The 26,788-nt window shown below is 38.3% G+C and overlaps 1 protein-coding gene across 1 annotated transcript in view; it reads left to right on the top strand.

Annotated features, from left to right (window-relative positions):
* The window catches only part of LOC126095515 (cytochrome P450 6k1-like), a 187,719-nt gene extending 162,971 nt beyond the window's left edge, over positions 1-24,748 (top strand). Inside the window, exon 9 of the mRNA XM_049910300.1 lies at positions 23,698-24,748. Coding sequence (XP_049766257.1) covers positions 23,698-23,870 — 173 coding nt within the window. The 3' untranslated portion in view covers positions 23,871-24,748. The remainder of the gene's footprint in view (positions 1-23,697) is intronic.
* Positions 24,749-26,788: the final 2,040 nt, after the last annotated feature.

Below are 26,788 nucleotides of genomic sequence, written 5' to 3'. Positions count from 1 at the left end.
TGTCCGGAGCAAGTATGGTGGGTCTGACACACCGGTGTCAATGTGTTCTTTTTTCCATTTCCAGGAGTGTATATCCAACAGAAAATTATAGAAATTAAGTACGAAGTCATAAAACCAACTGAATTTCTGAATTTAGAGGCGTTGCATACAATCAGATGACTGACTGGAAAATACTCGTAAATTAACAGAAGAGTAAAACTACGTATTTCAGAACTAAGTGTCTGAAACGGAACGTTAACACCTACTGTGTGTTACGATGTTTAAATTGTGACATCTGGAAATGGAATCCACCGCAGAAACCGTCCAAGAGCTCAGCGTTACTCAGCTGCCAGCAGAGATATGCATGGTGAGAACTACTGGAGATCTAGGCAAACAAATCATTGGTTCAGGTAACTCAATTCAACGAGTTACGTGAAAGAAGTACGAAAGCCTGCTGAAACTAATGCGTCCGGATTTTTTATATCAAAACTCTTGGAGATCTTTTGCATGAAACAAACGTCATTAACATTCTAAAATTTTATTCGTCATGCCCACATACTTGTTTCACAACATAGTCATCTGGCGACGAGCACATTTCTCCCAACGAGCGACCAGTTTGTTGATTCCTAACTGGACAATGATTGACTTCGTTGGTGGAGCCACTACCTCACCTCTGCTTGCACCGCTTCATCATTATCAAAATCCAGTCCTCGAAGGTATTCTTTAAGTTTTGGAAACAGATGAAAATCAGATGGGGCCAAGCCGGGACTTATGGAGGATAATCGATGACAGTGGACACAAGGCGTCGGATTTTCGCAAATTTCTCAGCGTCAGTGTGAACTAACTCTTCGAATTCGAAACTCTATTAGAACACGCTGTTTCTCACGCACCAACATAGTTACATTACACACCACCATGTAATACGCTACAATTCGGAACCCTCTAGCGGCAGAGGGCTGCAAATAATGTAAACATGAAGAATAAAGATGTAGAATGTTAATAACATTTGATTTATTTAAATCACTATATGAGCTCTCACATAAAAACTCGGAGGCAGTACTTTTCCGCACGCCTTCGTAATATTAAGGTAGCAATACAAATAAAGTTCCCCACTAGGATAGCCACTTGCTCACAAACAGCCATTGATAATATCTTTATAGAAAAGTCCAATGAACAAAATTATATTACAAAACCAAAGTCAATGGCCTCTCAGACCATGACATGCAGTTCCTTCTGTTAAATGTTAATACTGAACAGGATATAAAATGTGTTAAATCTGAGCTCAAGAGGGTAATCAGTAAGCCAAAAATTGATTATTTTAGGACACTCCTCAGAGACATTCACTGGACTGATGTTTACAGTGCTCATGGCATGAATGAAAAATATAACATTTTTGCTAATAAAGTGCTTACCTCATTCGAACACTGCTTTCCCTCAAAACTTACCATGGTCAGAGCAAAGTCTACAAAGAAGCCATGGATTACTCGAGGAATAGGGGTATCTTGTAAAACAAAAAGAAAACTGTATCTGTCAATCCGAAACATTTCCAATGTTGATGCTATAGCACATTATAAGAAATACTGCAAAATATTAAAGACTTTAATACGGATGTCAAAGCAAATATATTACAAGGAAAAAATAGTCATATCAGATAACAAAATAAAGACAATATGGGATATGGTGAAGGAGGAGACCGGTAGAACCAGACATGAAGAGGAATAATAGCATTAAGAGTAAATGATACATTGGTGACAGATGTGTATAGTATTGCAGAACTTTTTAACAAACATTTTATAACTGTTACTGAAAAGATGGGGTTGTCAGGTTCAGTAGATGCTGCTATGGATTACCTTAGACCAGACATTTCAAGTAACTTCCATAATATGAATTTGACCCTCACTACCCCAACAGAAATAATGTCCATCATAAAATCTTTAAAACCAAAAACATCTAGTGGATATGATGAAATATCAACAAAGTTAATTAAAGAATATGATTCTGAGCTAAGTAACATATTAAGCTATCTGTGTAACCAGTCGTTTATCAGTGGAATATTTCCTGAATGGCTGAAATATGCTGAAGTTAAGCCACTGTTTAAGAAGGGAGATAAAGAAATAGCATCAAATTTCCGTCCAATTTCACTGTTGCCAGCATTCTGAAAAATTTTCGAAAAAGTAATGTACAGTCGTCTTTATAACCATCTTATCTCAAATAACATACTGTCAAAGTCACAGTTTGGATTTCTAAAAGGCTCTGATATTGAGAAGGCTATCTACACTTACAGTGAAAACGTGCTTAATTCATTAGACAAAAAATTGCAGGCAACTGGTATATTTTGTGATCTGTCAAAGGCATTTGACTGTGTAAATCACAATATCCTTTTAAGTAAACTAGAATATTATAAGTGTAACAGGAAATGCTGCAAAATGGTTCAAATCTTATATCTTTGGCAGGAAACAAAGGGTGTTATTAGGAAAGAGACATGTATCAAGCTATCAGGCATCATCCAACTGGGAACTAATTACATGTGGGGTCCCACAAGGTTCCATTTTGGGGCCCTTACTTTTCCTTGTGTATATCAATGACCTTTCATCACTAACATTACCAGATGCCAAGTTTGTTTTGTTTACCGATGATACAAACATTGCAATAAATAGCAAATCAAGTGTAGTCTTAGAAATATCAGCCAATAAAATATTTGTGGACATTAATCACTGGTTCCTAGCCAATTCTTTGTCACTAAACTCTGAAAAAACACTCTACATGCAGTTCAGAACTTGTAAAGGGTGTCCTAAGAGTATATGTCTAACATACGATGACAAGAAGATAGAAGAAGTGGACAGTGTTAAATTCTTGGGATTATAGCTTGATAATAAATTCAACTGGGAGGAGCACACCACAGAACTGCTGAAGCGTCTTAACAAATCTCTGTTTGCAATGCGAATTTTGTCAGACATAGGGGATATAAAAATGAAAAAGCTGGCATACTATGCTTACTTTCATTCCATAATGTCATATGGGATTATTTTTTGGGGTAATTCATCAAGCCAAGCTAAAGTTTTCCGGGCACAAAAACGTGCAGTAAGAATTATATGTGGTGTGAACTCAAGAACATCCTGCAGAAGCCTGTTTAGGGAACTAGGGATACTAACTACTGCTTCCCAATATATTTATTCCTTAATGAAATTTGTCATTAAAATATATCACTTTTTCAAACCAACAGCTCAATTCATGGAATCAATACTAGAAATAAGAATAATCTTCACAAGGATTTAAAGTCACTTAGTCTTGTACAAAAAGGTGTGCATTATTCAGCCTCACACATTTTCAATAACTTGCCAGCAGCCATAAAAAGCTTAACAACCAATGAAATTCAGTTTAAGAGAAGCCTAAAGGATTTATTTGTGGCCAACTCCTTCTACTCCATTGATGAATTTCTTAGTAAAACCAACTGATTTGTATATAAGTACAACATAACTTCTGCACAATTTCAGTGCAGTAATGTGTTCATTGAAAATGTGTGTGTGTGTGTGTGTGTGTGTGTGTGTGTGTGTGTAAGTATAATCTAACTTCTGCACCATTTCAGTGCAGTAATGTGTTCATTGTAAATAAGTATTACAGTAGTTGTATTACATGTTTATTACCTTATAAATAAATAAAAAACTTTTTTATTTTAAATTCAGTGCATTAATATTTGTAAAATGACTCTTAGTGTTCATTAAAAAATGACGATCATTCCACTTGGGACCTGTGGAGTGGTACATTAGCTTATTTGTTTTAGTCATAAATATTTGTCATGTATTGTTGTTTTTCTGACATGTTCCACATCCTGGAGGACCTCCTCACTACGCATCAATTGGAATGAAAGTAAATCTAATCTAATCTAATAAAATGGAGATGAGTGGGACATGAAGTCAGGCTAATGGATGCTAGATGGACCGAAAAACTTCTTGCTGAAATCCAAGAGCTAATGAAAGCCTGAAAAGACAAATTAATGGAAATAGGATAAGCGACAGTAGTAATATACACATGCCTAATATGGATGCTAATAGTTAGTTAGTTAGTTAATGTTCCGCAAGTCAACTGAATGATTCTTTTATCGAAATTGTTCTTCGTAGCCAGACTACTCTTCATCCCTTCTACAGCTTCAGGTTGCTGTTTCGGAGAGTAGATTGCTCTTCCTTTTTTTTCTCAGTGAGAGAGAAGTAATATTCTCATAAGTCCTGTTTTATTTTTGTAAACCTCGACTCACTGACCGTTTGCAAAGTAATACCTCCTTATCAACACCACCTTCGGAAGCGATATCCGCGATATTGTAATAGTTCTCTCTTAACAGATGCTTTTTATTTTTATCTTCATCCCATGTGACACAAGACAAAATAAACAGTTTTCTTCATAAAAATTTACTGTATCAGCAAGCCTCAATACCGTTGAACTAGTCAGTTAAGCAGTTGCGTGTAAGAAACCACTTCACTGCGAACGTTCAGTCTGCTAGACAAAGACATTTAGCGACATATTTACATTCATGTAAGTCTTTTTCACATAGTCTGGAGTGTGGAAGAATACTGACTTTATCTGAATAAAAACAAGTTAAGTGTGATCTCTCTGCACGCGAAGGACTTTTGCAGGCCATGTCGGCTTGTTTGTCTCTTACGTAGTTGTTTACCAGGTCAACCTTAATGTCACTTCTTTCGATACAAACATGCTAATAATTTTCACAACTTGGAAAAACGCTCGCTTCTAGGGGAATCAGCTTTCTCAATTCCTCCGATGCTTTATAGTTTCTTACATATGAAAAATGCAATCAAAATGATGATAAGAAATTATTCTCTGAAGATAACTATCCTACCTCTCGTGTCTTAATAAGGTTAAACTAGCTGTACCTGGCCACGCGTTGCTGTCACTCATTCTGTTTAAGTGGAAAAGAAAGAAGAAAGAAAGCACACGATTCTAATATGTGTGAAAATTGGGTATAAGCCCTAATCTCCTTTACCCCCTGTCTCTGTCAATCACAATCTATCCCTTTCTTCGTCTTTTCCTCCTTCTCTCTCTTCATGTCGTCCTACCCTCTCTCTCCCCCTCTCTTTGCCCATGAACTCCTCCCCTTTCTATGTCCATCTTCTCTCCCCTTCTCTCTTTATCTCCTCTTGTCTCCTCTCTCTGACCACTCCTCCCTTCTGCCTTACATGGCTATTTTCTCCCACCCTTATGTCCATCTCCTGATCACCACTCTCAGTGATCTTGAGCCTTGTTTATTGTTGCTATAAATTCAAATTCTGTAGTATTATTGAATTCACAAGCCGATAAGCCATAAATGCAGCATTCCTATTTGCTAATAACGTTTCACTATTGTACACTTTATACATATTTATATTTTGTACATATTCAAATATATAGCTGTTGTCCATCCGAAGGTTCATTAGAATATTGTGTAAAAATTGAAGGCAATCTTCAAGAATGTTTCAAAAGTTTTGGTAAAAACGTTCTCTCTTTATATATTACATATTTATTTATAAATTATACATATTAAAAATTCGTATATAAAAAGATGCGAGTACTCGAATGAAAATTTCTAAGCAATCCATGAAAAATTTTCGGAAACTTAAAAGTTTTACAGAAACATGTATGTAATCAAATGCAACACTGTGTGAAAATTTCACTGTAATTGGTGAAGAACTTTCGTAGATTTAAACATGTATAATGTGAAGGAGGAACACGGTTAGCAAAAATTCATATTCGTTTCTCCAAAGTCTTGTATTTCCGAACATTCTTCACTGATTCCTTTGAAAGTTTTACACAACGTTGCATTCCAAAACATGTGTGTTGTTATATAGCTACTGGAGTACCATATGGTATGTAACTATGTATATTATATGTATTACTTTTTTATTTTTTGTGTATCTAAAGTATATAGTTAAATACAATATGGCGCTCCAGCAGGTATATAGAAACACGGGCGTCTTCGAACGCAACTTTTTGTTAAAATTTCAAAGGATTCGGTGAAGAAGTTTCAGAGATTTATGACTCTGTACAAGCGAACATGAGATTTTTAATTACAACGTATCCCATATGTACCATATGCCGCTCAAGTAGGCATATACCCTTAAAAATACGCGCGAATTCGACTGCAAGTTTCTGTCAAAGTTCAAAGGAACTGGTGAAAAACTTTCAGAGATTTGCGATTTTGTGTAAACGAACATTTACGTTTTTATTTATATAGAAGGTTAACAACTTGATTCATACTCCGTACGTGAGCGGTCTAAAGCGCTGCAGTCGTGGAGGGCATGGTTGTGTGTGTTTGTCCCTATGATAATTTAGGTTAAGTAGTGTGTGAGCTTAGGGACTGATGACATTAGCAGTTAAGTCCCATAAGATTTCACACACATTTTTGGACATACTCCGTACGAGTGGGGTTCAATAAATCGTTCATAAATTGTGCTTTCTGTTCGCATTATTGTCTAACTGAAGTTGCACTGTGTCTTTAATGAGCTGGCTATAGGCCGGACGCTGAACCACTAACGTCCTTCTGGAACAACATAATGTTCATCCTATCTGTGGTGCTTTCCTGATACATGTTATGAACAGTGAACACTTTGTTACAGAAGCCATGAAGCCCCTGTATTACCGAAACTGACATCAGGAGTCTCTCTCTCTATTCAATCCCGCAGCTTCACTCGTCATAACAAACAAAGCCATCCTAGCGCACAATTTGAATCAGCTGTTGTTGCTATGTAGAAAAACCTAATAGTCGATATACTAAAACTAATATTTTTAAACCACTATAATTATAGGATACGTCGGTAATGACAGCTCTGGTTATTTTACGTATGAAGAGTGTAATAACGGCAACGATTTAGTAATTATGACCATTGAATCGGTTATTATGAAATGGACATAAGTCCATAAAAGATAGCCAAAGCAAACTGTTTTATGCTTCAATGGTAGAGGATATGAAGTACTTGGATTTTGATACTCTGATGTACCTGGAAACCATTAAATCTACATCTTCAAATCATCAATTTTTGTTTTCACATTCTTCAAATTATTTTTTTATCTTAGACCCATGACTTTAACGAACCAAATTAAAATAAATAATAGTACAGCTATAGAACAGTGAGAAAATTTATTAATAACCACAAATTACAAATAGCATTTTAACGTAATCAGCACTACATATGAGCATTGTTGCAACATTTTCTGTAGGTTTCACACATTTTCAACTTCTTCAGCTGTTGTAGGCCAAGTGAATAAATCAATATAAAAGTTTTCGTGCTCCTCTGGGATGTACTATTCCAGTTTTTTATATAGTTTGTCTTAACTTTGTTTGTAGGACATTTCACTCCATGTCCAAAGGTTGTTGGGAATCTGATATTTACTAGAGGTTTGAAAAGTCTGAAAGTTTTGAGTCAGTTCATCAACGAATGATTGGGCTACTAATACCCCTGGGTTATGGCTGTCATACTCAAACATATTGTACTGTGAAACACTGAAGTTGACTTTATTTGAACTGTCTTTTCCCATTGTTTCCAAACTCTGGAAATTGCGTTTAAAAAGATCTGGTCACCAGTCCTTATAGTTCTTAACATTGTTTTTATCATCAAGATAGTTGACAATGAATGAGTTCTTTTTATTGGCAGAATGAAGAATACGTTCAATATATTTTTTCACAGTGCAAACTCTGCCAGTTTTTCGTAACTTTCTTCTTATACGTGCAAACACCCTATCACAAGGTAGGAAAGAGTGCCCCCTGATAGGAAAGTATTGAAAATTTTTTTTCAAACATACGAAGCTCTACTAATGCCATTAGGAATCGGACTACTGTATTGTTACAGTTTTGTCCTGGGCAACCATCAGAGAGAATGTGCATCTCCTTAATATTTTTACCAAAGTAATGTTCTTCGAAAAATCAAGCAAGAAACTACACATCTCATTAGCTCCCTTTTTGGCTATTCCTTCTCGGAATACAACGAAATGAGGTTTGCCAATCTTAAGGTCATAAATACAGAAAGTAAAGACCCAGAGATGACATAAATAAAACACTTCCTGTACTGGAATGCAGGGAAGTGGAACGTTCTGCATAAAATCCATAAATATGCCTTCGACATCGCCGTTTTGCTTGCACTTTTATCTTTTTATAGACCTCTTTGGTCCTTCGAATGTGAACCATTTGCTCAGTAACACTCACGCTTTTAGCTGAATCGCAAAGATAACTGTTTTTTAGTTAGTTTTATGTTCCTCGCAGTAACCACGAACATTTTTATGTGGTCTACCAAACCTGTAACTATAATTTTCGTGGAAAAACTTTAAATAAAATGCATATTTAACATCCAAATCAGGGAACGTCTCTAGAAATAGCGAATCCATGATCTTTACATTCAAACTAGCCTTCACATAGTTAATATCTCTGTTTGCATAGTGAGTAATTTTTGCCTCAAACGATTCAATGTGTTTCTTTATTTTATCAATAACATCACCTTTTATAGCACTGACTCTGCGTTCCATTCTCTTACCCCCGTTAGCTACAGGAGATTTTCCTAAAACCAGGAGACCTCCTAATCTTCGAATCCTCCTGTCACTCTTCAGGCCATGAATACTAATAAATGCAGTTTTACATATTAGTATTCTCTTTCTCTGAACCTGAACATGATATTTGAAGTTCTTCTACCTACTTTTTGGATTATCCTTCCTTGGGCGTCTGCGGGCAATTTCCGTAACTTCCACAAGACCTTGTAGATACCCATCTTGTGCATCCTTGCTCCCGAATTACTTGAACGTTTCCAGGACCTGGGCTCTGTCGATCTCATCAATGACATCAAAACAGCCTTACAACTGGCATAGAAGAAAGCAATGTTTAGAATAAACAAGGGAAACATAGGCTTTATGTTTTACTATACATGTACAAAACATGTGTTCAACATTTAGTTTTTTAAATCATACTTACTTGCAATTTTTCCCCATTACAGTTGCAGCAACGTTTTGGCCTTCGTAATTAATGTACGCTTCTCCTCGTAATCTAGCCTTTTTTATTATGATGGGTTTGTGTATGTCATAATGCCGTATGCCTTTCCTCTTGTTGTGGCTGTTACCCTCTTCATTTGAGTCCATGCTCTCTTTTCTGATGAAATTGCCACTACTAATAAAAAGATTAGACAACAACCAAACTAGATTTGTCTTACAAGGTGGTGCCAACAATAGATCATGAAATCGGTACTGGTAAATTCTCATTATTGGTAATGTAGGGACATAAACCGTAGGCTACTTCCGGTGATTTAAAAAATATGACATAAAACTAATGATAAGATATACTATGAAAAAGTCATTAGTTCTGGACTCATGACATTTTCGTACCAGCTAAATATTTTGGCAACGATTTTATTGGCTTTAAAGGCAAAAACTCATGACGTTCTCAACACAGATACATGCGTCTACAGGTGGCGAATGCAAAAATACTGAAATCTGCATTTTCATAATAACTGATTCAATTACATGTTGTGAATGATCTGAGCCAAGCTGTTCCTGATACTCATTTGCTTCTTTGATGGATATCAGTTCTTCCACTGTATCTTCCAGAGGTTTTACTCTTAATCAGTCCCTGCTCTCCTACTTTTCTACGCACTGTGACACGCTAATATTTCTCAACATTTCTGTTACAGTCTCTCCTGAGCGAATGCGTCTCTCACAATTCCGGCTGGCATCTACTCGATAATCATAACGTCTTTCGTTAAACCAACAGATTTCGAATACCGCATACTGGAAAAGTAAGCCAGCATTAGTCGTACAAATGTTTTATGTGCAATGTCTTCCACGGACAAATTTCAGTTCCTCAGTACCGTAACGCGTAACCAGGGATAGAGAAGTTAAATATCAGAGATATAGCTTAGCATCATTCTCCAGTAGGAGGAACATGAAAAAAGGAGGTGTTGCAACAGTATAAGTTGAACACAAGGAAAAATATTTAAACAAACAGGTTTTGTGCAGATCAGAACCTAGAATCATGTGCCTGTGAGTTATACCTGCAGATTACATCTTTGGTAGGTGTAATTGTCTACAGAGCTCCTGTAGAGAGCTTTCAACCATTTATGAGAAACCTAGATCCATTTTTGAGCAACCTGTAAGACCGTAAGAAATAGTTAGTAGTTTTCAAGAGTTCAATACAGATTTCTTACAGCATTCTGACGGGAAAGATGTTATTGGAATAATTATTTGGTTGTTTTAATCTGATTCCGACGGTAAATTTTCCATCTCTTGTGCAGCAAGATAGCAGAACCCTGATTAATAACATTCTTAAAGACAGTTTTCAGGATGAAACGATTAATATGTAACGAGTTGTTAATGGACTATCTGATCAAGATGTACAATTTATGAAAATAAACAATGTGGCACCTGACAGCACTGAGGAATGCTGGTGCAGGGCATGGAGGCTTATTAATGAGAAGACGATAAAATGTAGTGAGAGTAGGATTAAGTGCAGTGGATGAGGTATACATGGAAGGAGATGTTAATGTCAACTTCAATATATTCCATTGTAAATTTGTCTCAGTATTTGAAAGTGACTTCCCTAAAATTTATCCACAAGGTCCATTAAAAAAGTAAGCTATGGATAACTAGATAGATTAAAATTTAGTGCAAGACTGAAAGGAAACATTGGTATAGACACCACAATAAGTCACGATTTGACATTACTTGAATTCTGCAAAAAATATTGAAACTTTTTAAGGAAATTCATTGAAACATCCAGAAATATGCATGTCCTGACAGACATTAATACTGCAGGTAACTATATGGGATATTGTCTAATGGGTGACAGAACAACCAATCAGTTTACAAGATAGCACAACAGTATTATACTAAATGACAATGTTATGACTGACAATTCACAACAATTTTTTAAGAATCGCTTTCTAAATACAGCAGCAAAAATGGAATTCTAATGTTCCATTGAAGAAGCAAGAGAATAAATTTAAAAATCCATTCCACAAAACCTTAAGCAACTAGAAGTAGCACCAACATCTTTCACTGAAATTATAGAGTTACTAAGCTTATGGTTGTTGACTTAATTTCGAACATAATTCTTAAAAGTTGTTTTAACAATTAAATCAAGTTGTTAGTGATACATTAAATGCATCACTAACAAAGGAAATTTTTCCAGACCTTTTAAGAGAGGTGACAATAAATACTTAAATAATTATTGCCCAGTTTCCTTACTGACGTCTTTTTCCAAAATACTCGAAAAAGTAATGTACTCGTGAGTGATCTCACCATTAAAAGTAACAGTTTACTTGGCATGTCACAGTTTTGATTCCAGAAGGGTTTATCAACTGAAAATGCTATATATATATATATATATATATATATATATATATATATATATATATATATATATATATATATATTATTAAGTGGTCCTGTGAAAATGGATTCTCTTTTAATTTTGAGAAAGCACACTACAGTCAGTTCTACACAACAAATAGCGCCATACCAACAATTAATGTTGTAAATGAACCGTGTTCAGTAAACAGTAAAATGCTCCAATTTTTTTGTTTTGTTTATATTGAAGAAAAGTAGAACTGGAAGAAACACATTACTGAGCTGCTTAAACAGTTAAGTTCAGCTACTTTGTTAGTCTTGGATACAAACGAATGAACCTCCTGACATACTTTCTATTTCCCACTCAGTAATGTCTTACAGAATAATTTTCTGCTGTAACTTACCAGTTAGAAAGGAAGTGCTGACTGAAGAAAAAAAAAAAGACAATGAGCAATAAGAATAACAAGTCGTGTTAAGTGGTGTTCACCGATAGACGTCATGTAGGTAGCTCCTCAAGGAGTTAGGCATCTTCACTGTGCTGGTGAAATTCGTCATAAAACGTTAAATGTCTGACAGACAGAAAATAATTTTTTAAATTTAACCTAAAACAATATCTTCCAAAGAAAGTCTTTTATTCCATATACGATTTTTTTTATTTTCGTTTATTTCATTAAAGAGACAATTCCACATTTTTCAACATTAAAAATTGCTTTCCAACCATCGCAGATGGCTATTTTCTTAAGATTTTCATTTTGCAACAATTTATATCACATAACAGTTCCCCGTAATTGTTGCCTCTGTGGCCTTCTCGATATGATTGATTTGTAGTATGGTTTGGCAAGGAGAGCCGAGTTGTTGATTTCATTTTATGCACATAAATATTTACGTTCTTCTGTGAAGTATCTGAGATCACGAATCATACTGCCCGCTAACACAGTAATACATAATTTACTGTTACTGGGCTACTACAACTATTCTTGATTTTCTTTGCTGTTCATTATGGTTAGCTGGGAATCACATGTCAATTTTGAATCCCTGCAGATTTTTCCTGTTTTCTTTTTCTCCAACATTCTTTTCTGGCGTTACTAAGTATCTTTTTATCTTTGCTCAGACAATTTCACCGGTTTTCTTTCCTCTTATTACTTGGAATCCTATTAAATTTTAATACTTCTGTCCAAAAGATATTTACTTCTCCTGATGCTTCTACTTTCATGATGTGTCTTTCTAAATGTATGTATAGTTCCTCAAATCCAGCTTACAGTTATTTTAGTTTCTCAGAGAGGTTTTAAAAACTGTTTTGCTACTCTGTTGTCATATCTTCATTCATTCTGTATTAATGATTAAAAAATATCAGTCTTTTTCCTGTTTGTTCTTTGAGTGATTTATCTATTTTTTGACGTATTTCACAATTACTTTTTAATTTCCAGGATTCTGTTGTTACTGGACCCAATCTTTTCCTCGTATTGTCTCTCTCTTCCTCTAACACTTACTGTTTGTCTTACTTATAACTGAGTGCCCGACACTGACTGGGTATGTATTTATTCCAGTTTTCTATCAGTCCACCCTCTCTCTGTCCATCTCCTCTTTCACTCTTTCGCTGTCAATTTCCTCCATCCCTCTCTCTATACATCACCTCCACCTCCACCACTCTGTGTACATACCTGCCTGCCCCTATGTCGATCCATCTCCTCCCCCTCTCTCTGTCCACCTGCTCCTTCCCCCTCTGTCCATGTCTTCCTCCTCCTTCTAATTCCACCTCCTCCTATCTCTCTCTTTCACTATCTCCTCCTCCCTCACTTGCTGTCCGTCTCCTCCTCTTCCCCCTCTCTGTCCATCTCCTCCACTTCCCTTCTCCTGTCCATCTCCTCCACTTCCCTTCTCCTGTCCATCTCCTCCTCCCCCTTTCTCTCTCTCTCTCTCTCTCTCTCTCTCTCTCTCTCTCTCTCTCTCTCTCCCCCTCCCTCCCTGTCCATCTCTTGCTCTTCTCTTCTCTGTCAATCTCCTTTCTCTCTGTGTCCATATCCTTCCTCTCTCAGCCCATTTCCTCTTCCCCCTTTCTCCGTCCATTACCTTCTCGCCCAATTTGTGTAAATCTCTTCTTTCTGCCTCAGTGTCTGTCAGTCTCTACCTCCCCCTATCTGTATTCATCTCCTCCTTTACCCTCGCTGTCTGTCTATCTCCTTCTCCCTCTTCTCTCTCTATGTTCACCCCAGTAGGAGGCTACTGGTTCATAGCCCCCCAGAATTTCTTTCCAAATCGTAACTAATATGTGTAAGAAATTTCGTTGAAATCGTTCCAGAGACTTAGGAAGAGCTTCTTACCTGTGAATCTGCCTACGTATATATCTCAAATACATCTCACATGTTGTTGTTGTTGTTATTGTTGTGGTCTTCAGTCCAAAGACTGGTATGATGCATCTCTCCATGCTACTCTATCCTGTGCAAGCCTTTACATCTTCGAGTAACTACTACAACCGACATCCCTCTGAATCTGCTTACTGTATTCATCTGTTGGTCTCCCTCTACGATTTTTACTCCACACGCTTCCTAAATTGGTGGTCCCTTGACGTCTCAGAATGTCTCACATTCTGAGAGAAATTGAGAGAGAGAAATTTGAACCACAAATTTCTCTTTTCCCCAGTTCTATTCAGTACCTCCTCATTAGCAACGTAATCTATCTAGCTAATCTTCCGCATTCTTCTGTAGCAACACATATCAAAAGTTTCTATTCTTTTCTGATCTAAACTATTTATCGTCCATGTTTCACTCGCTACAAATACTTTCAGAATGGACTTCCTGACACTTAAATCTGTATTTGACGTTAACAAATTTCTCTTCGTCAGAAAATCCTTTATTGCCATCGCCAGTCTGCATTTTATATCCTCTGTACTTCGACGATCATCAGTTATTTTGCTTCCCAAATAGTAAAACTCATTTACTACTTTAAGTGTCTCATTTCCTAATTTAGTTTCCTCAGCATCGCCTGATTTAATTCGACTACATTCTATTATGTTCATACTGCTTTTGTTGATGTTCATCTTATATCCTCCTTTCAAGATACTGTCCATTACATTCAACTGCTCTTCCAAGTCCTTTGCTGTCTCTGCCAAAATTTTAATGTCATCGGCAAACCTCAAAGTGTTCTCCCTGGACTTTAGTTCCTACTCCAATTTTTTTATGTTTCCTTTACTGCTTGCACAATGTGCAGATTCAATAACGTAGGGGATAGGTTACAACCCTGTTTTACTCCCTTCTGAACCACTGCTTCCCTTTATGCCCTCCACTCTTATAACTGCCCTCTCGTTTCTGCACCAACTGTAAGTAGCCATTTTCTCCCTGTATTTTAACATACATTTCACATTATTTAACACATTTCACCTTTATATCTAGCGAATTTCGCCTTGCAGTTTCATTTTCACCCAGCTCCATTTCTGACGTCGTATCTCCCGAGCTATGTGCTGTACAATGATATAGCTTTTAGGTACATCCAGGGGTATATGTGGCTACTGTCTGCGAAATGTGTTGTGAATAGGTTTAGTAGTAAAGATGTACTAAATTAAATGTCGTAGTTTTTGATGCATCTCAGTATTTGACGTCATATCTCCTGAACTATGCCCCGTACAGTGATCTATTTTTGGAAGTACATTCCGCGACATATATGGATACAGTCTACGAAATTTGTTGCGAATCGAGTTAGTAGTAAAGAAGTAATAAATTAAGATGTCCTGAAAAACGCAGCAGTTTTTCGAGAATCTCAATATTTGACATCACACCTCCGGAAATGTCATAAAATGATTTTTTTAAGGTACATACAGAGGAATTCGTAGATACTGTTTGAGAAATATGTTGCGAATAGCGTCAGTAGTAATAAAGTAATAAATCAAACGTCATTCGCGATGCGGGAATTTTTTGACGCATCTCACTGTTTATGACGTTTCTCCTGAACTATGTGTCGTACAATGATTTCATCTTGCAGTGACGTCTGTGGGGTATGTGGCAACAGTCTGAAAAATGTGTCGTGAATACCATTCGTAGTAAAGAAGTAATACATTAAAACGTCATGCGTGATGTGGCAATTTACGAGTACTTCGTGGACAATGAAAATGAAGCAAGCGACAAACGTTTTTCATTTCATCATTTTGTGAGGGTTGTCGCCGAGAAAAAGTTTTGTAAAGGTTTGCAATTACGTCTAAAGTTCGTTGCAAGTGACTATATGCTCTCATACTCAAATATTGGATGAGTAAACATGGGAATTCGCGCTTAATGTGCTGTCCTACGTTTTCACCCTTACCCTAAACCATCTGATAGATAGGTGGTTGCTACCCTCACAGAGATTCTTTCGAAACGGTATGTGATGTGTGTACCAAGTTTGGTTGAAATCGATCGCGTGGTTCTGGAGGAGACAGGGAACATATATACATATGTACATCCATTTTTCTCATAGGTATGGCTGTGGATTCCTTGCTAGATATTTGTTTGCGTAGAGGAATTCCATCTATCAAACTGTAATGAAGAATCTTTTCATTCCTCATTATGTGGAATATATTCTTAGATATTTAATTAGCTCCCTCCTGGATAACATTTTAACCCTATGTATTTGTACATTGTGTAACGTTAAAAACTTTTGTGTATTTTTATGTTACTAAAATTTAATTTTCCTGGCAGAAATTCTTAAACCTATTCTATTGGCTATCTGTTTCAAGAGATAGATTTGTATTTAATGCACCTGCTAGATTTTCAGGTAACGGCGCTAACTCATTCACAAATGTCATGTAATTTACTTCAATATATTATTTTGTTTTTCCTCGTTTTATTGGTGACATTTGATATTCTTTTAATTTCTAATTCTAAATTCTTGCTATTGCTTCTAATATACGGTTGAGTGGGACTTGAAAAAGTGGCCATCGTACCTTATACCTGTATCTGTTTTAAAGATCTTAGAGATTTCTGCCATAAACTTTTCTTGTGCAATGTGGGTACCAAGATGACTTTTTACTCTTCGAGGATCTTTTCTGATATCTACATTCTTTTGGAAACTATTTGCAGATATTTTGTGATGTTTGATTGCGACCATTTCGAAAGTTTCTCTGTTAGAGAATCTTCACAAAAGGCTTTGCTTTTTTCAGAATTGTAATTGTTGTGTCTGGCCAACTGAGCGTTTATCAAATTCTTGTGCAAGTATTTCACATTTTTTAATATTATTAAGGCCCTCGCACTTGTCTTGTCTTTGAATCAAACAAATTGTTCTTGATAACCCTTTAAAATTATTCTTGAAGTTGTATTAGAAAATTCTAGAATTATTTACTGCAAAGATTTTTTGCATTCCAACAAGCAGTGCTTCATTTTGCTGCCAAAATAGCAAAGTTCACTTATGATTTCCAGTGTCTCATTTACTAATTTTCTTACGTCAGCTTCGCCTGATTTATTCGACTTCTTGCCATTAACTTTGTTTTACTTTTGTTGGAATTAATCTTGTAACCTCACATAATACTATATCCATTCCATGCAACTGATCTCCCAAGTTCCTTACCAACTCTACTAGAATTATAATGCCATCGCCTAAGTATAAATTTGTACTGCCTGAAATTTCATTCCCTTTCCAAACTTCTTGAATTCCTTCAGTGTTCATTGAACACACAAATCGAATAAGCTTGAGGATATACTGCAACCCTATCTCACTCCTTTCTCAACTACTGCTTATCTTTCATGCTGTTCGCATAATGTAGCTACAATCTGGTTCCTGTCCAAATTGAGAGTAACTTTCTGCTGTCGTATTTTATCCCTGCTGTCTTCAGAGAGACTTAAGTCGAGTCAATGTTGTAAAGCTACAGATGCGACAAACATAGATTTACCTATCTATTAATGAGGTACATCGTAGCCTCAGTGTTGCCTCGAGTCTTATTCTGGAACGCTAACGTATCTTTCCCGAGGTCAACTTCCACCACTCTTATTATTCTAGAATGTTGTTGGTGTTGTCGTCTTCAGTCCGAAGACTGATTTGATGCAGCTTTACACGCTAGTCTAGACTGCGAAGGGTCTTCGTCTCTGCATGGCTATTGCAACTTAAATGCCTGACAAAAAACCTGAAGCACCCAGAAGACTTGGCAAGATGTCAATGTAACTTCTTAGACATAAAAACTATCGGCGAGTATGTAAATGATTGGAGATAAAGTTGTCTATGATAGCTCGAAAGGTGTGGCCGAGCGATTCTAGGCCCTTCAGTCTGGAACCGCGCGACCGCTATGGTCGCAGGTTCGAATCCTGCCTCGGGCACGGAAGTGTCTGATGTACTTAGGTTAGTTAGGTTTAAGTAGTTCTAAGTTCCAGGGGACTGATGACCTCAGATGTTAAGTCCCATAGTGCTCACAGCCATTTGAACCATTTTTGAACAGCTCGAAAAGTCACTAGATTTCATTACTGGTGATCGTATTTAGTGTTGTTACCAGACCTGGTCGGATGTGTAAGGGGCGCAAACAGCATTAAACGTTGAGTGATCACTGTGAAGGTGGCTCATGTGAGACAACGTTATCAGCATCTGACAGCGTTTGGAAGGAGCCTCATTGTGGGAATCCATTTGCCCAACTGGTCGAATCGTGCAATATTAGGATTTTGAGTGGCATTCGAACGTGACAGTGTCCTGGTGGTGGAATGCATGGGTACATGAGGGTGGGCATGCTCATCGTCAGAATTCTGATCGATCAAGTCTGCCCCTCGCAAGGGAGGATCGCCGTATTGTGCCCCAGGTACATCGCAGCCCCTTGGCGTACGAGCCTGCCATTCGAGAAGAAGTAGTGGACTCTCTGCAGCATTCTGTGCCATCCCTGACCATTGGTCAGAGACTAAGAGCCGCCAGAATGACCGCACCATCCACTGCCTGCCGTTATCATCCAAGAGGAACAGCTGCATTTGGAGTGGTACCATGACTGGGAAGCAGGTACCGCTGACAAATGGCGTCGAATTGTGTTCTGCGACAAATTTTGATTCGGCATTACCATGGATGACCATCGTTGGTGACTATGATGGTGAACTCTCGAGAGGTCCCACTCTTCCAATGGTTTGGAGAGGCACAGTGGTGTCACTCCTGGGGTCATTGTTTGGGAAGACATCGGGTATGATTTTATGTCATGGCTCGTAGGGAAATGAGGGAACTCTGAGAGCACATCGTCTTCTCGCTGACTTCCTCATGCGTTACACCTCAAGTAACTGTATGTTGGAGCCATGTTTCAACAGGACAAGGGCGTCCACACGTGTCATGTGTCTATGGAATGGTGTTGTCTAGCAACTTTCGTGATCAGCAAGACTGTGTGTGGGACCAGTTCGGACATGAACTCCATCTTAATAACAGTATTCAGCAGATCGAGGACTAGTTGCAACACTTGGAGGCCAGCTTGCTTCAATAGAGGATGCTACGTGTTTATGAGACCGTTCCCATTCGAATCGGAGCATGGATGCAGTCCGGAGAGAGTGCAACATCATACTGATAAGTGGGCTAATGCTGCCAAGTTCTTTGTAAAGCTGACTTGATTTTGTAATCACTGAAATAACATACCCTGTCAAAGCAGTAAGTTTAATTTCGTTTCCTTCTTCCCTTCTGTGTACTTCCCTTTTCTGTCAGGCAGTGTACATCCATTAGAATATTTCTTACCTGTCTCTACAATTTTCAGTCCCTACACTTCCTCCAGTTACCAAACTGACGATTCTTTGATGCCTCAGGATGTGTCCTATCAACCGATCCCTTCTTTTAGTCAAGTTCTGTCAGGAATTTACTTTTTCCCCAGTTTGATTCAGAGCCTCTTCATTAGTTATGCGATATCTCCATCTAATTTGCAACATCCTCCTTAGCAGCACATTTGTAAACTTCCATTCTTTTCTTGTCTCAACTGCTTATCATGCTCAATTCACTTCCATATAAGACTACACTCCATACAAATACTGGGTTGGTGCATAAATTGGTAGCTTTTTCCATAAGTTTAATAAGCACAAGAGGTACACATAGCTGAGACGTCATCAATAATACAGGGTGATCAAAGAGTCAGTATAAATTTGAAAAATTAATAAACCACGGAATAATGTAGACAGAGAGGTAAAAATTGACACACATGCTTTGAATGACATGGGGTTTTATTAGAAAAAAAAAGAAAAAAAACAAAGTTCACAAAATGTCCGACAGATGGCGCTGGACAGCAAAACTGCTACCGTGACCATTGAGAGGTACGCCGATATGTTACAGAATCGCATCATCCCCAGCCAGGCTAATAAACACCTGCTGGAACGTACGATGTTTATGCAGGATGACGCTCCACTCCATATTGCTAGAGGCGTGAAAGATCTCTTGCGCGCGTCGTTTGGTGATGATCGTGTGCTCAGCCGCCACTTTCGTCATGCTTGGCCTCTCAGGTCCCCAAACCTCAGTCCGTGTGATTATTGGCTTTGGGGTTACCTGAAGTCGCAAGTGTATCGTGATCGCCCGACATCTCTAGGGATGCTGAAAGGCAACATCCGACGCCAATGCCTCACCATAACTCCGGACATGCTTTACAGTGCTGTTAACAACATTATTCCTCGACTACAGCTATTGTTGACGAATGATGGTGGACATATTGAGCATTTCCTGTAAAGGACATCATCTTTGCTTTGTCTTACTTTGTTATGCTAATTATTGCTATTCTGATCAGATGAAGCGCCATCTCTCGGACATTTTTTGAACGTTTGTATTTTTTTGGTTCTAATAAAACCCCATGTCATTCTAAGCATGTGCGTCAATTTGTACCTCTCTGTCTACATTATTCCGTGATTTATTCAGTTTTCAAATTTATACTGACTTTTTGATTACCCGGTATATTCTCCTTATCTTTTTACAATAGTCTGCCACAATTGTAGAAATCACGTAGTTCTGAGACGAAGAACTTGTCGAGCCATGTTCGCAACGCATTTTCATCCGGAAAGGAAGCTCCTGGAAGGTTGTTCTATAGGGAGCGGAAAAGATGAAAATCTGAGGGCGCAAGATCAGGTGAATGAGGTGGGTGTGGAATGAATTCCCAACCCAACTACTGTATGTTGTTTTTTGTCAGTCTAGCAGAAAGCAGGGAGCGCGTATTGTGAAGTAACATCACTTCACGTAGTCTTCCTGCTCATTGTTCTTGGAGTTCGTCTGCAAGACGTCTTAGTTGTTGACAATAAATGTGAGCAGTGATGGTTACACCTCGGAGAAGCAGTTCGCATTACACTACGCCGTCGCTGTTCCACCAAATGCATGACAGTATCTTTTATGGATGCGTGCAGCTCTTTGTACGGGGAGTTGCTGCTTTCTTTCGGCCCAGCCACTCCATTCTTTTCCTTAAGTTGGCATAAAGAGGGTGTTTCTCGTCACCAGTAACCATACAGGATAGGAATGGTCGGTGTTGTTCACGAGCCAATTGATCGCGTGCAAGCAGAGCTGCACATATGGCCACCCGCTGAGTTTTGTCATTTTGGCTTAGCGGTTGCGGTATCCATACACCTTCAGTGCATACAAATGTCGTACGTTGGTGGAAAGATCAGAGTTCATCCATTTGCCAGGTGTCGACTACACTGACGTGGATCATTGTGGATTAATGCGTTTGAAAAATCATCCAACTGCGAAGGTCTGCTTGAAACGGGAGAGTTACTATTGTCTCCTTAAAACGTGCTTGCCGTGCTTTATCCAAAGGCATTGTCCCCATACAGGGCGGAAATGTTCCTGGTTGCCTCCGCTGCTGTCACCACTCTACCTGTATTGAAGTCAAACTGGAGAACAGGTCGGAAATATTCCGATTTCTCCACTTGACACTTCATTTTCCAGCACCCAAGCTCTACTCGCCATCTCGAAATGAAAAAAATGACAATATATAAACTCAAATAGCAATAGTGAATTACAAATAAAAAATGACAATCGATAAATAAACCCATAGCTGTCAGAATACCAACACGCAAAACAAAAACGCTACGTACGGTAGTGTAACGACGCGTATGACTCAATGATTTTTGTTTGAAATATGACCATGTGCAGACTTCGTCACCTACGTCGTTTACAAAACACTTCAAAAAAATTATTTAAGTTCTTTTGAAGTTCTCTATAAAAGATTCTTGAACGAAACTGTAATTAAAACACCTTCAGTTGAGTCATTTGTGCCAAATTACGTCACTCAGTCCAACTGGTTTGTGCAAACTTTTGAAATTTAGATGTCGTTTGTTTCTTCTAGGAAATTATAATCTTGCACGTTATCTTATTTTTCCCATATTAAAATCAGACTGTATCACTTTTAAGATTCAAAAATCGAAATCAAACTCCTCTGAAAATTAATATCTTGGAAAAATTCAGTAATAATTCTTCCTCAATATAACGCTTCATAAATAATTCTCGAACACGTATTTAAGCTTTACAGCATAGACTGTTTTATTGTCTTCGTATATGCTACATACAGATATGAACATCAGACTCGACAAAACAGAACTGAGCAAAATACAACATGAACTAAACATTCTGTGACATCATTACAATGGAGAATTACAAATTTTTATTTGTTTGAAGGTTGAAGGTTCGACGCAACAACCCGGTCACAGGATCTTCTGCCGCTCTTTGGCCGTTGACCCGCGAGGTCTAGTGGCCAGCAATTTTTCTTGCTGGTTCCGGCAGTGAAGATGCTGTTTCCGCGAGTTGCGCTGCTCTCTCCAAACATGAAACATACAAAACAAAAATACAAAACTTTAAATATTTTACAAACATAACAAAATATTACAAATTCATAAACAAAACATTAAATTATATTTATATTTACCTTCAAACTGAGCTGATCCTTGTGGATGGGTGACGCTTTAACTTCGCGTCCCGTTACAGTACCTATGCACGAATCTAATATGGTCAGAAGAGACTTCCTGAAAGTTGTATCGTATTCCATGTTAACCCTAGGACGCCCAAGCCGTTTTTTCTAACTTGGATGCCTAAGGGGGGAGGGGGGGGGATGTGGCGAGCCCACACGTATTAAATAAGTTTACTGACGAAAAATTACAACTTTCAAAATGGTTTATGTATTTTAACTAAGGCATCGGTTTATAAATGTTGTTAATTGTTATAAATATTGGATTGAGTGAATAAAAAATTGACATATTACAATACAAAATACAGATGTGTTCATATACAATAGACTACTCTGAGTCCTCAACTTCAAGGCAAGAGACACACTTCATAATTTTTTTTAATGTGTGTTACACACATGTTTATGACACTGTCCACAATACTGTTTTGGTTTACTTAGATTGTTGTACTGCTGCTTCTTTGTTTTAGCTTTTCTTACACAAATATGGCACCGACCTTTCCCTGCAGGAGGCTGACGTGCTTCTGTCGTCACTTCTTTGATTTTCTTTTGTAGTATAGTCTCCATTGATTGAACAATTTGGTTAGATAACCCTCTTGCATTGGCACTTCTTTCTTCTACCTGCAATTTCACTAGTTGCATCCCATCTTGCAGTAGATAAAGTTTCCGTTTGTTGTGTTTCTTTTCATTCCATCTTGGATGTTGCTGGATGAATATGGTGGTTGCATTGATAGCACAAATGTCGATGAGAGAGTAAAATACAGATAGAGGCCATCTCTTTGTTCCCCTCTTGCAGGTGTACATACGCGCCATTTGATCAATGGTATCAATTCCACCTTTAGTGGAAGTATATTATGCATTTATCTCGGTTTTATTCTTCTCTCCTCCAACAGTGCCTTTATCTTGGTGCATTGTTGACAACATCAGTAAGTTTTTACTTGGTTTCGTTTTTGCTGTGTAGGACACCAAAGTTACTGGAGGCCTACGTGTTACTGGAGGCCTGCACTAACTCACTGCAAGTTTACAAGATAAATAACAGCTGACTGACATCAACAATCACTTCCTCTGAAAGTAAACTGATTGTTGTGAATATCAAGAATACCAACCAACAAGAAACTAACTTCCATTGTTGTAGAGATGACAAATACGAAATCCTTCTAAGGGAAATTTTCTATAGCATGGAAGCCCAAGGGGGGTTTTGTTGGACCCATAATAAGTTTATTTATTTTTTCTTTCAAAGCAGGAATTTTCTATAAAATATATTGACACTAACGTTTCATAAAATAGCCAACAAACAATAACTCAAAGGGAATATGTAGTATGAAAGTTACTTGGGCAAAACCAGGGGACATAAAAAAATTATGGGTTCAACAAACCCCCTCCTTAGGCGTCCTAGGGTTAATAAATTTCTCTGCTTCAGAAACGCTTTTCTGATTATTACCAGTCTGCATTTTGTATCCTCTCTACTTTTGGGTAGGTCAGTCTAAGTCTGATCCTCATGAGCGTGCTGAGGAGAGACTGAAGCTGAGACGAATGGCTTGTCGTATTGTCGGTGTGAGCACGGCCTCTGGTGTCGGCAGGCATGCGGCTGGGCCTGCTGGCGGTGAAGCTGTGCGTGGCGCGCGTCGTCAGCTCGCTGCGCGTCTCGCTGGCGCCGGACACCCCGCAGCTGCGGACCAGTGCGCTCTCGCTCCTGCTCACCCCAGTGGGAGGCGTGCCGCTGATCTTCACGCCGCTCCGCGACCAGTCCTGACCGCCTCCAGGAGTCTGCGGCATCAGCCACACCACCTACACTTTGCGGCGACTGCAGAGCACTCGTGAGGCGTCGCCGACGATTCCGGCAGCGTCGGTGACAGACTCACCTGGCTCACAGCCCAGGGGAAACCTTTTCTGACTTTCATAATTGACAGTACGTCTCAGGAAACTGTGATCTCCGTTGGTATAATGAATGAGAAACACCGTCTGCAGCAATATCTTTGGTTATCAATGATGATTGGTTTCGATCTGACTACCGGATCCTCTTCAGATCTAAACTGGGAAAAGAAATAGTAAGGTGTGTTAATATGACAGCTGTCTGAGTGTAACACTATAAATGATATCGAGAATGATACTACAAATAACAAAAAACCACCGCGAATATATTCCTACCTTGCACTACAAGGTGCAGTTTGTCAGTCGTGCAATGAATGTAAAATACATAAAAGAGACACAAAAAGCAAGGGGGAAGGTTACATAGTCAGCCACGTGTCATGAGCACCCTCACACCATTAATCAGCACATTGTTTCAGTGCAAAGATTATTCTTACAATATAAAATAAATTATTAAAATCGAAAATATTTCAACTTAATAGATGTCAATATGAATGATGCGTTACAAGATAAAACTAAAAATACAAATGTCACTCAATTTAGTACGGTATGTGTGTATCCTAGTGGCCAATATGTTCTCCCACACTATCCTTGCCTAATCCTTATAGTGTGCTATCATACACTGGCACAGACCGACAGGTATAGTATCCCTACTGCTGTCTGGTTTTAAAAGGTTAACGTTTATGTGCATAGGAATTTATTTGTCTGTACCTGTTATTGAATCTGACTGTAACAATATTTATTTAAAGCTTCTGCAACATGAAAAGCACTGACATTCCTAAACCATCTTCTTCCTCTGCAAAAGAAGACTGCACGTGTCCAATAAAATTCAGTTCTCTGTTATCTCGAGATGTGGTGTCGCTGCGACGGAATGCATCGATCCTTTCTAGAGGTAATTTTGCAGGAAAATGGTTTGCTGAAATAAGAGAGACCAACACTCATTCCTTTAGTATTATCTGTTATTATTTCCACTGCTGTAACGAACAGCAGCTGTTATCTTACAGTGTGATTACCTATTGCAACGGCAATACTCATTAAGTTACACTGTGTCAAAATTAAACTCGTTGGAGTATTTTTATATTCGATATTCAGCACATCCTTATTATTCTGTCTCAGTACGGTTAATTATCTCGTTCTTCACATAATTCGACGTCACTTCTCTAGGGGTCTACATCTCTGCCCCATCCTGTCCGCATCTGTCTTTTCTCTCTCTCACCTTGCTTGGCGTCACCTATAGGGGTATATCTTTCTGACTTGCGCTGTGGGTTACATCCCTAAGTCATTTGTGCCACTTGCGATTACACCATATGTCTTCACATGATTTGACGATCAAAGCAATTTCTTTTAAAGATTTCGTATCCTGAGTGGCGCTTTGCTCTAATCTAACTACTAAACCCTCTAGGTTTTGAGTTGAGGGTTATTTTATCTCTTACCTTATAACTACGAACCTTAAATGTTAGTCTCTGTAGATATTGCCATCTTGTATCTTCTAGACAGGAGGTAGCACCACAACTGAAGTCAAATATCTCGAATCAAACAGCAGCCTGAAAAAATCTCAGCTTTTCAAATTTTGGCTAATAATCCATATTATTGTCCTACACGTGGGCGTAGGTCACAGCTTGAACGATACGATACATACATGAAATGGTGATCTTTCACGAATCACTGTCCAGAAAAAGGGGGCTATTCTATAATTATTCTTTGATCTTAAACGAAATATAACATAAATATATGACTACCATATAAGTTATGGAGCAGTGAGAGAGTGAGCTCAAATGGTCCGTTGTTGCCGGCCGCTGTGTCCGACCGGTTCTAGGCGCTTCAGTCCGGGACCATGCGGCTGCTACGGTCGCAGGTTCGAATCCTGTCTGGGGCATGGATGTACGTGATGTCCTTAGGTAAGTTAGGTTTAACTAGTTCTAAGTCTAGGGACTGATGACCTCAGATGTTAAGTCCCATAACGCTCAGAGCCATTTGAACCATTTTTGGTACTTTGTTCTCCTTATGTAAAGAAACAGGCCACGTCTTCTTGCATCCTTATGTAAATAACTGATTGTACTTTACGATTCAAAGGCAAACGAAGTGGGGACATTTGCTCTTAGTTATATTTATACAAGTCTAATTTATGACCAAATGCTTTTAGTCTAATCTTCATGACTATAATTTTTGCCCCTCTATAATAACATGCTTTTAGCATCATCTTATGGACCATAATTTATGATTCAAAAGGGGTGCCACCCCACTCTGAACAGTCCACGTGTGCTCTAACATTTACAAGAGTCTAATTTTAATTACCATAATTTATGAACCAAAAAATGCCCACCCATCTTTCTCTAGTTTAGGGGCTTTATCCTGTAGTGGGATTTAATCCCTTCCCCCACCACCAAATCCCTTCCCCCCACCACCATTGCGGTATGGTAGCCACCGTCATAAGTTGGGCTCTTCGTTTGTTCTCTAATGTTGGTCGATCACCATGAAGCAGCAGATATTAGCCACCGACCCAGACAACACTCAGGTGACATATGCAATTGCGTTTTTATTTTTTGCAGGAGGATATTGTGGCCAATGGATTTTTCTATGAGCTGTCATCGCTATTGATAGTTTATGGGTGGAGGAGGATTTGTTACAGTTTCTTTCCCCTCTACTCCAAATACCAACTTCCCAAGATTGTCATCCAAAAACACACGTAAATACGGAACTTTAAATGTTTAACACGGAAAACGATAGTGCAGTATTTAAAAAAACACTACCAAATGCACGTTACAATATAAGGAAACCTGTTATTAATGTGTTAAAACAATG

This window comes from Schistocerca cancellata, chromosome 8, assembly GCF_023864275.1.
Source record: "Schistocerca cancellata isolate TAMUIC-IGC-003103 chromosome 8, iqSchCanc2.1, whole genome shotgun sequence".
In the NCBI taxonomy this organism is placed as follows: Eukaryota; Metazoa; Arthropoda; class Insecta; order Orthoptera; family Acrididae; genus Schistocerca; species Schistocerca cancellata.
Note: the sequence above shows the minus strand (reverse complement) of the source record. Positions and strands in the feature narration are given on the sequence as shown.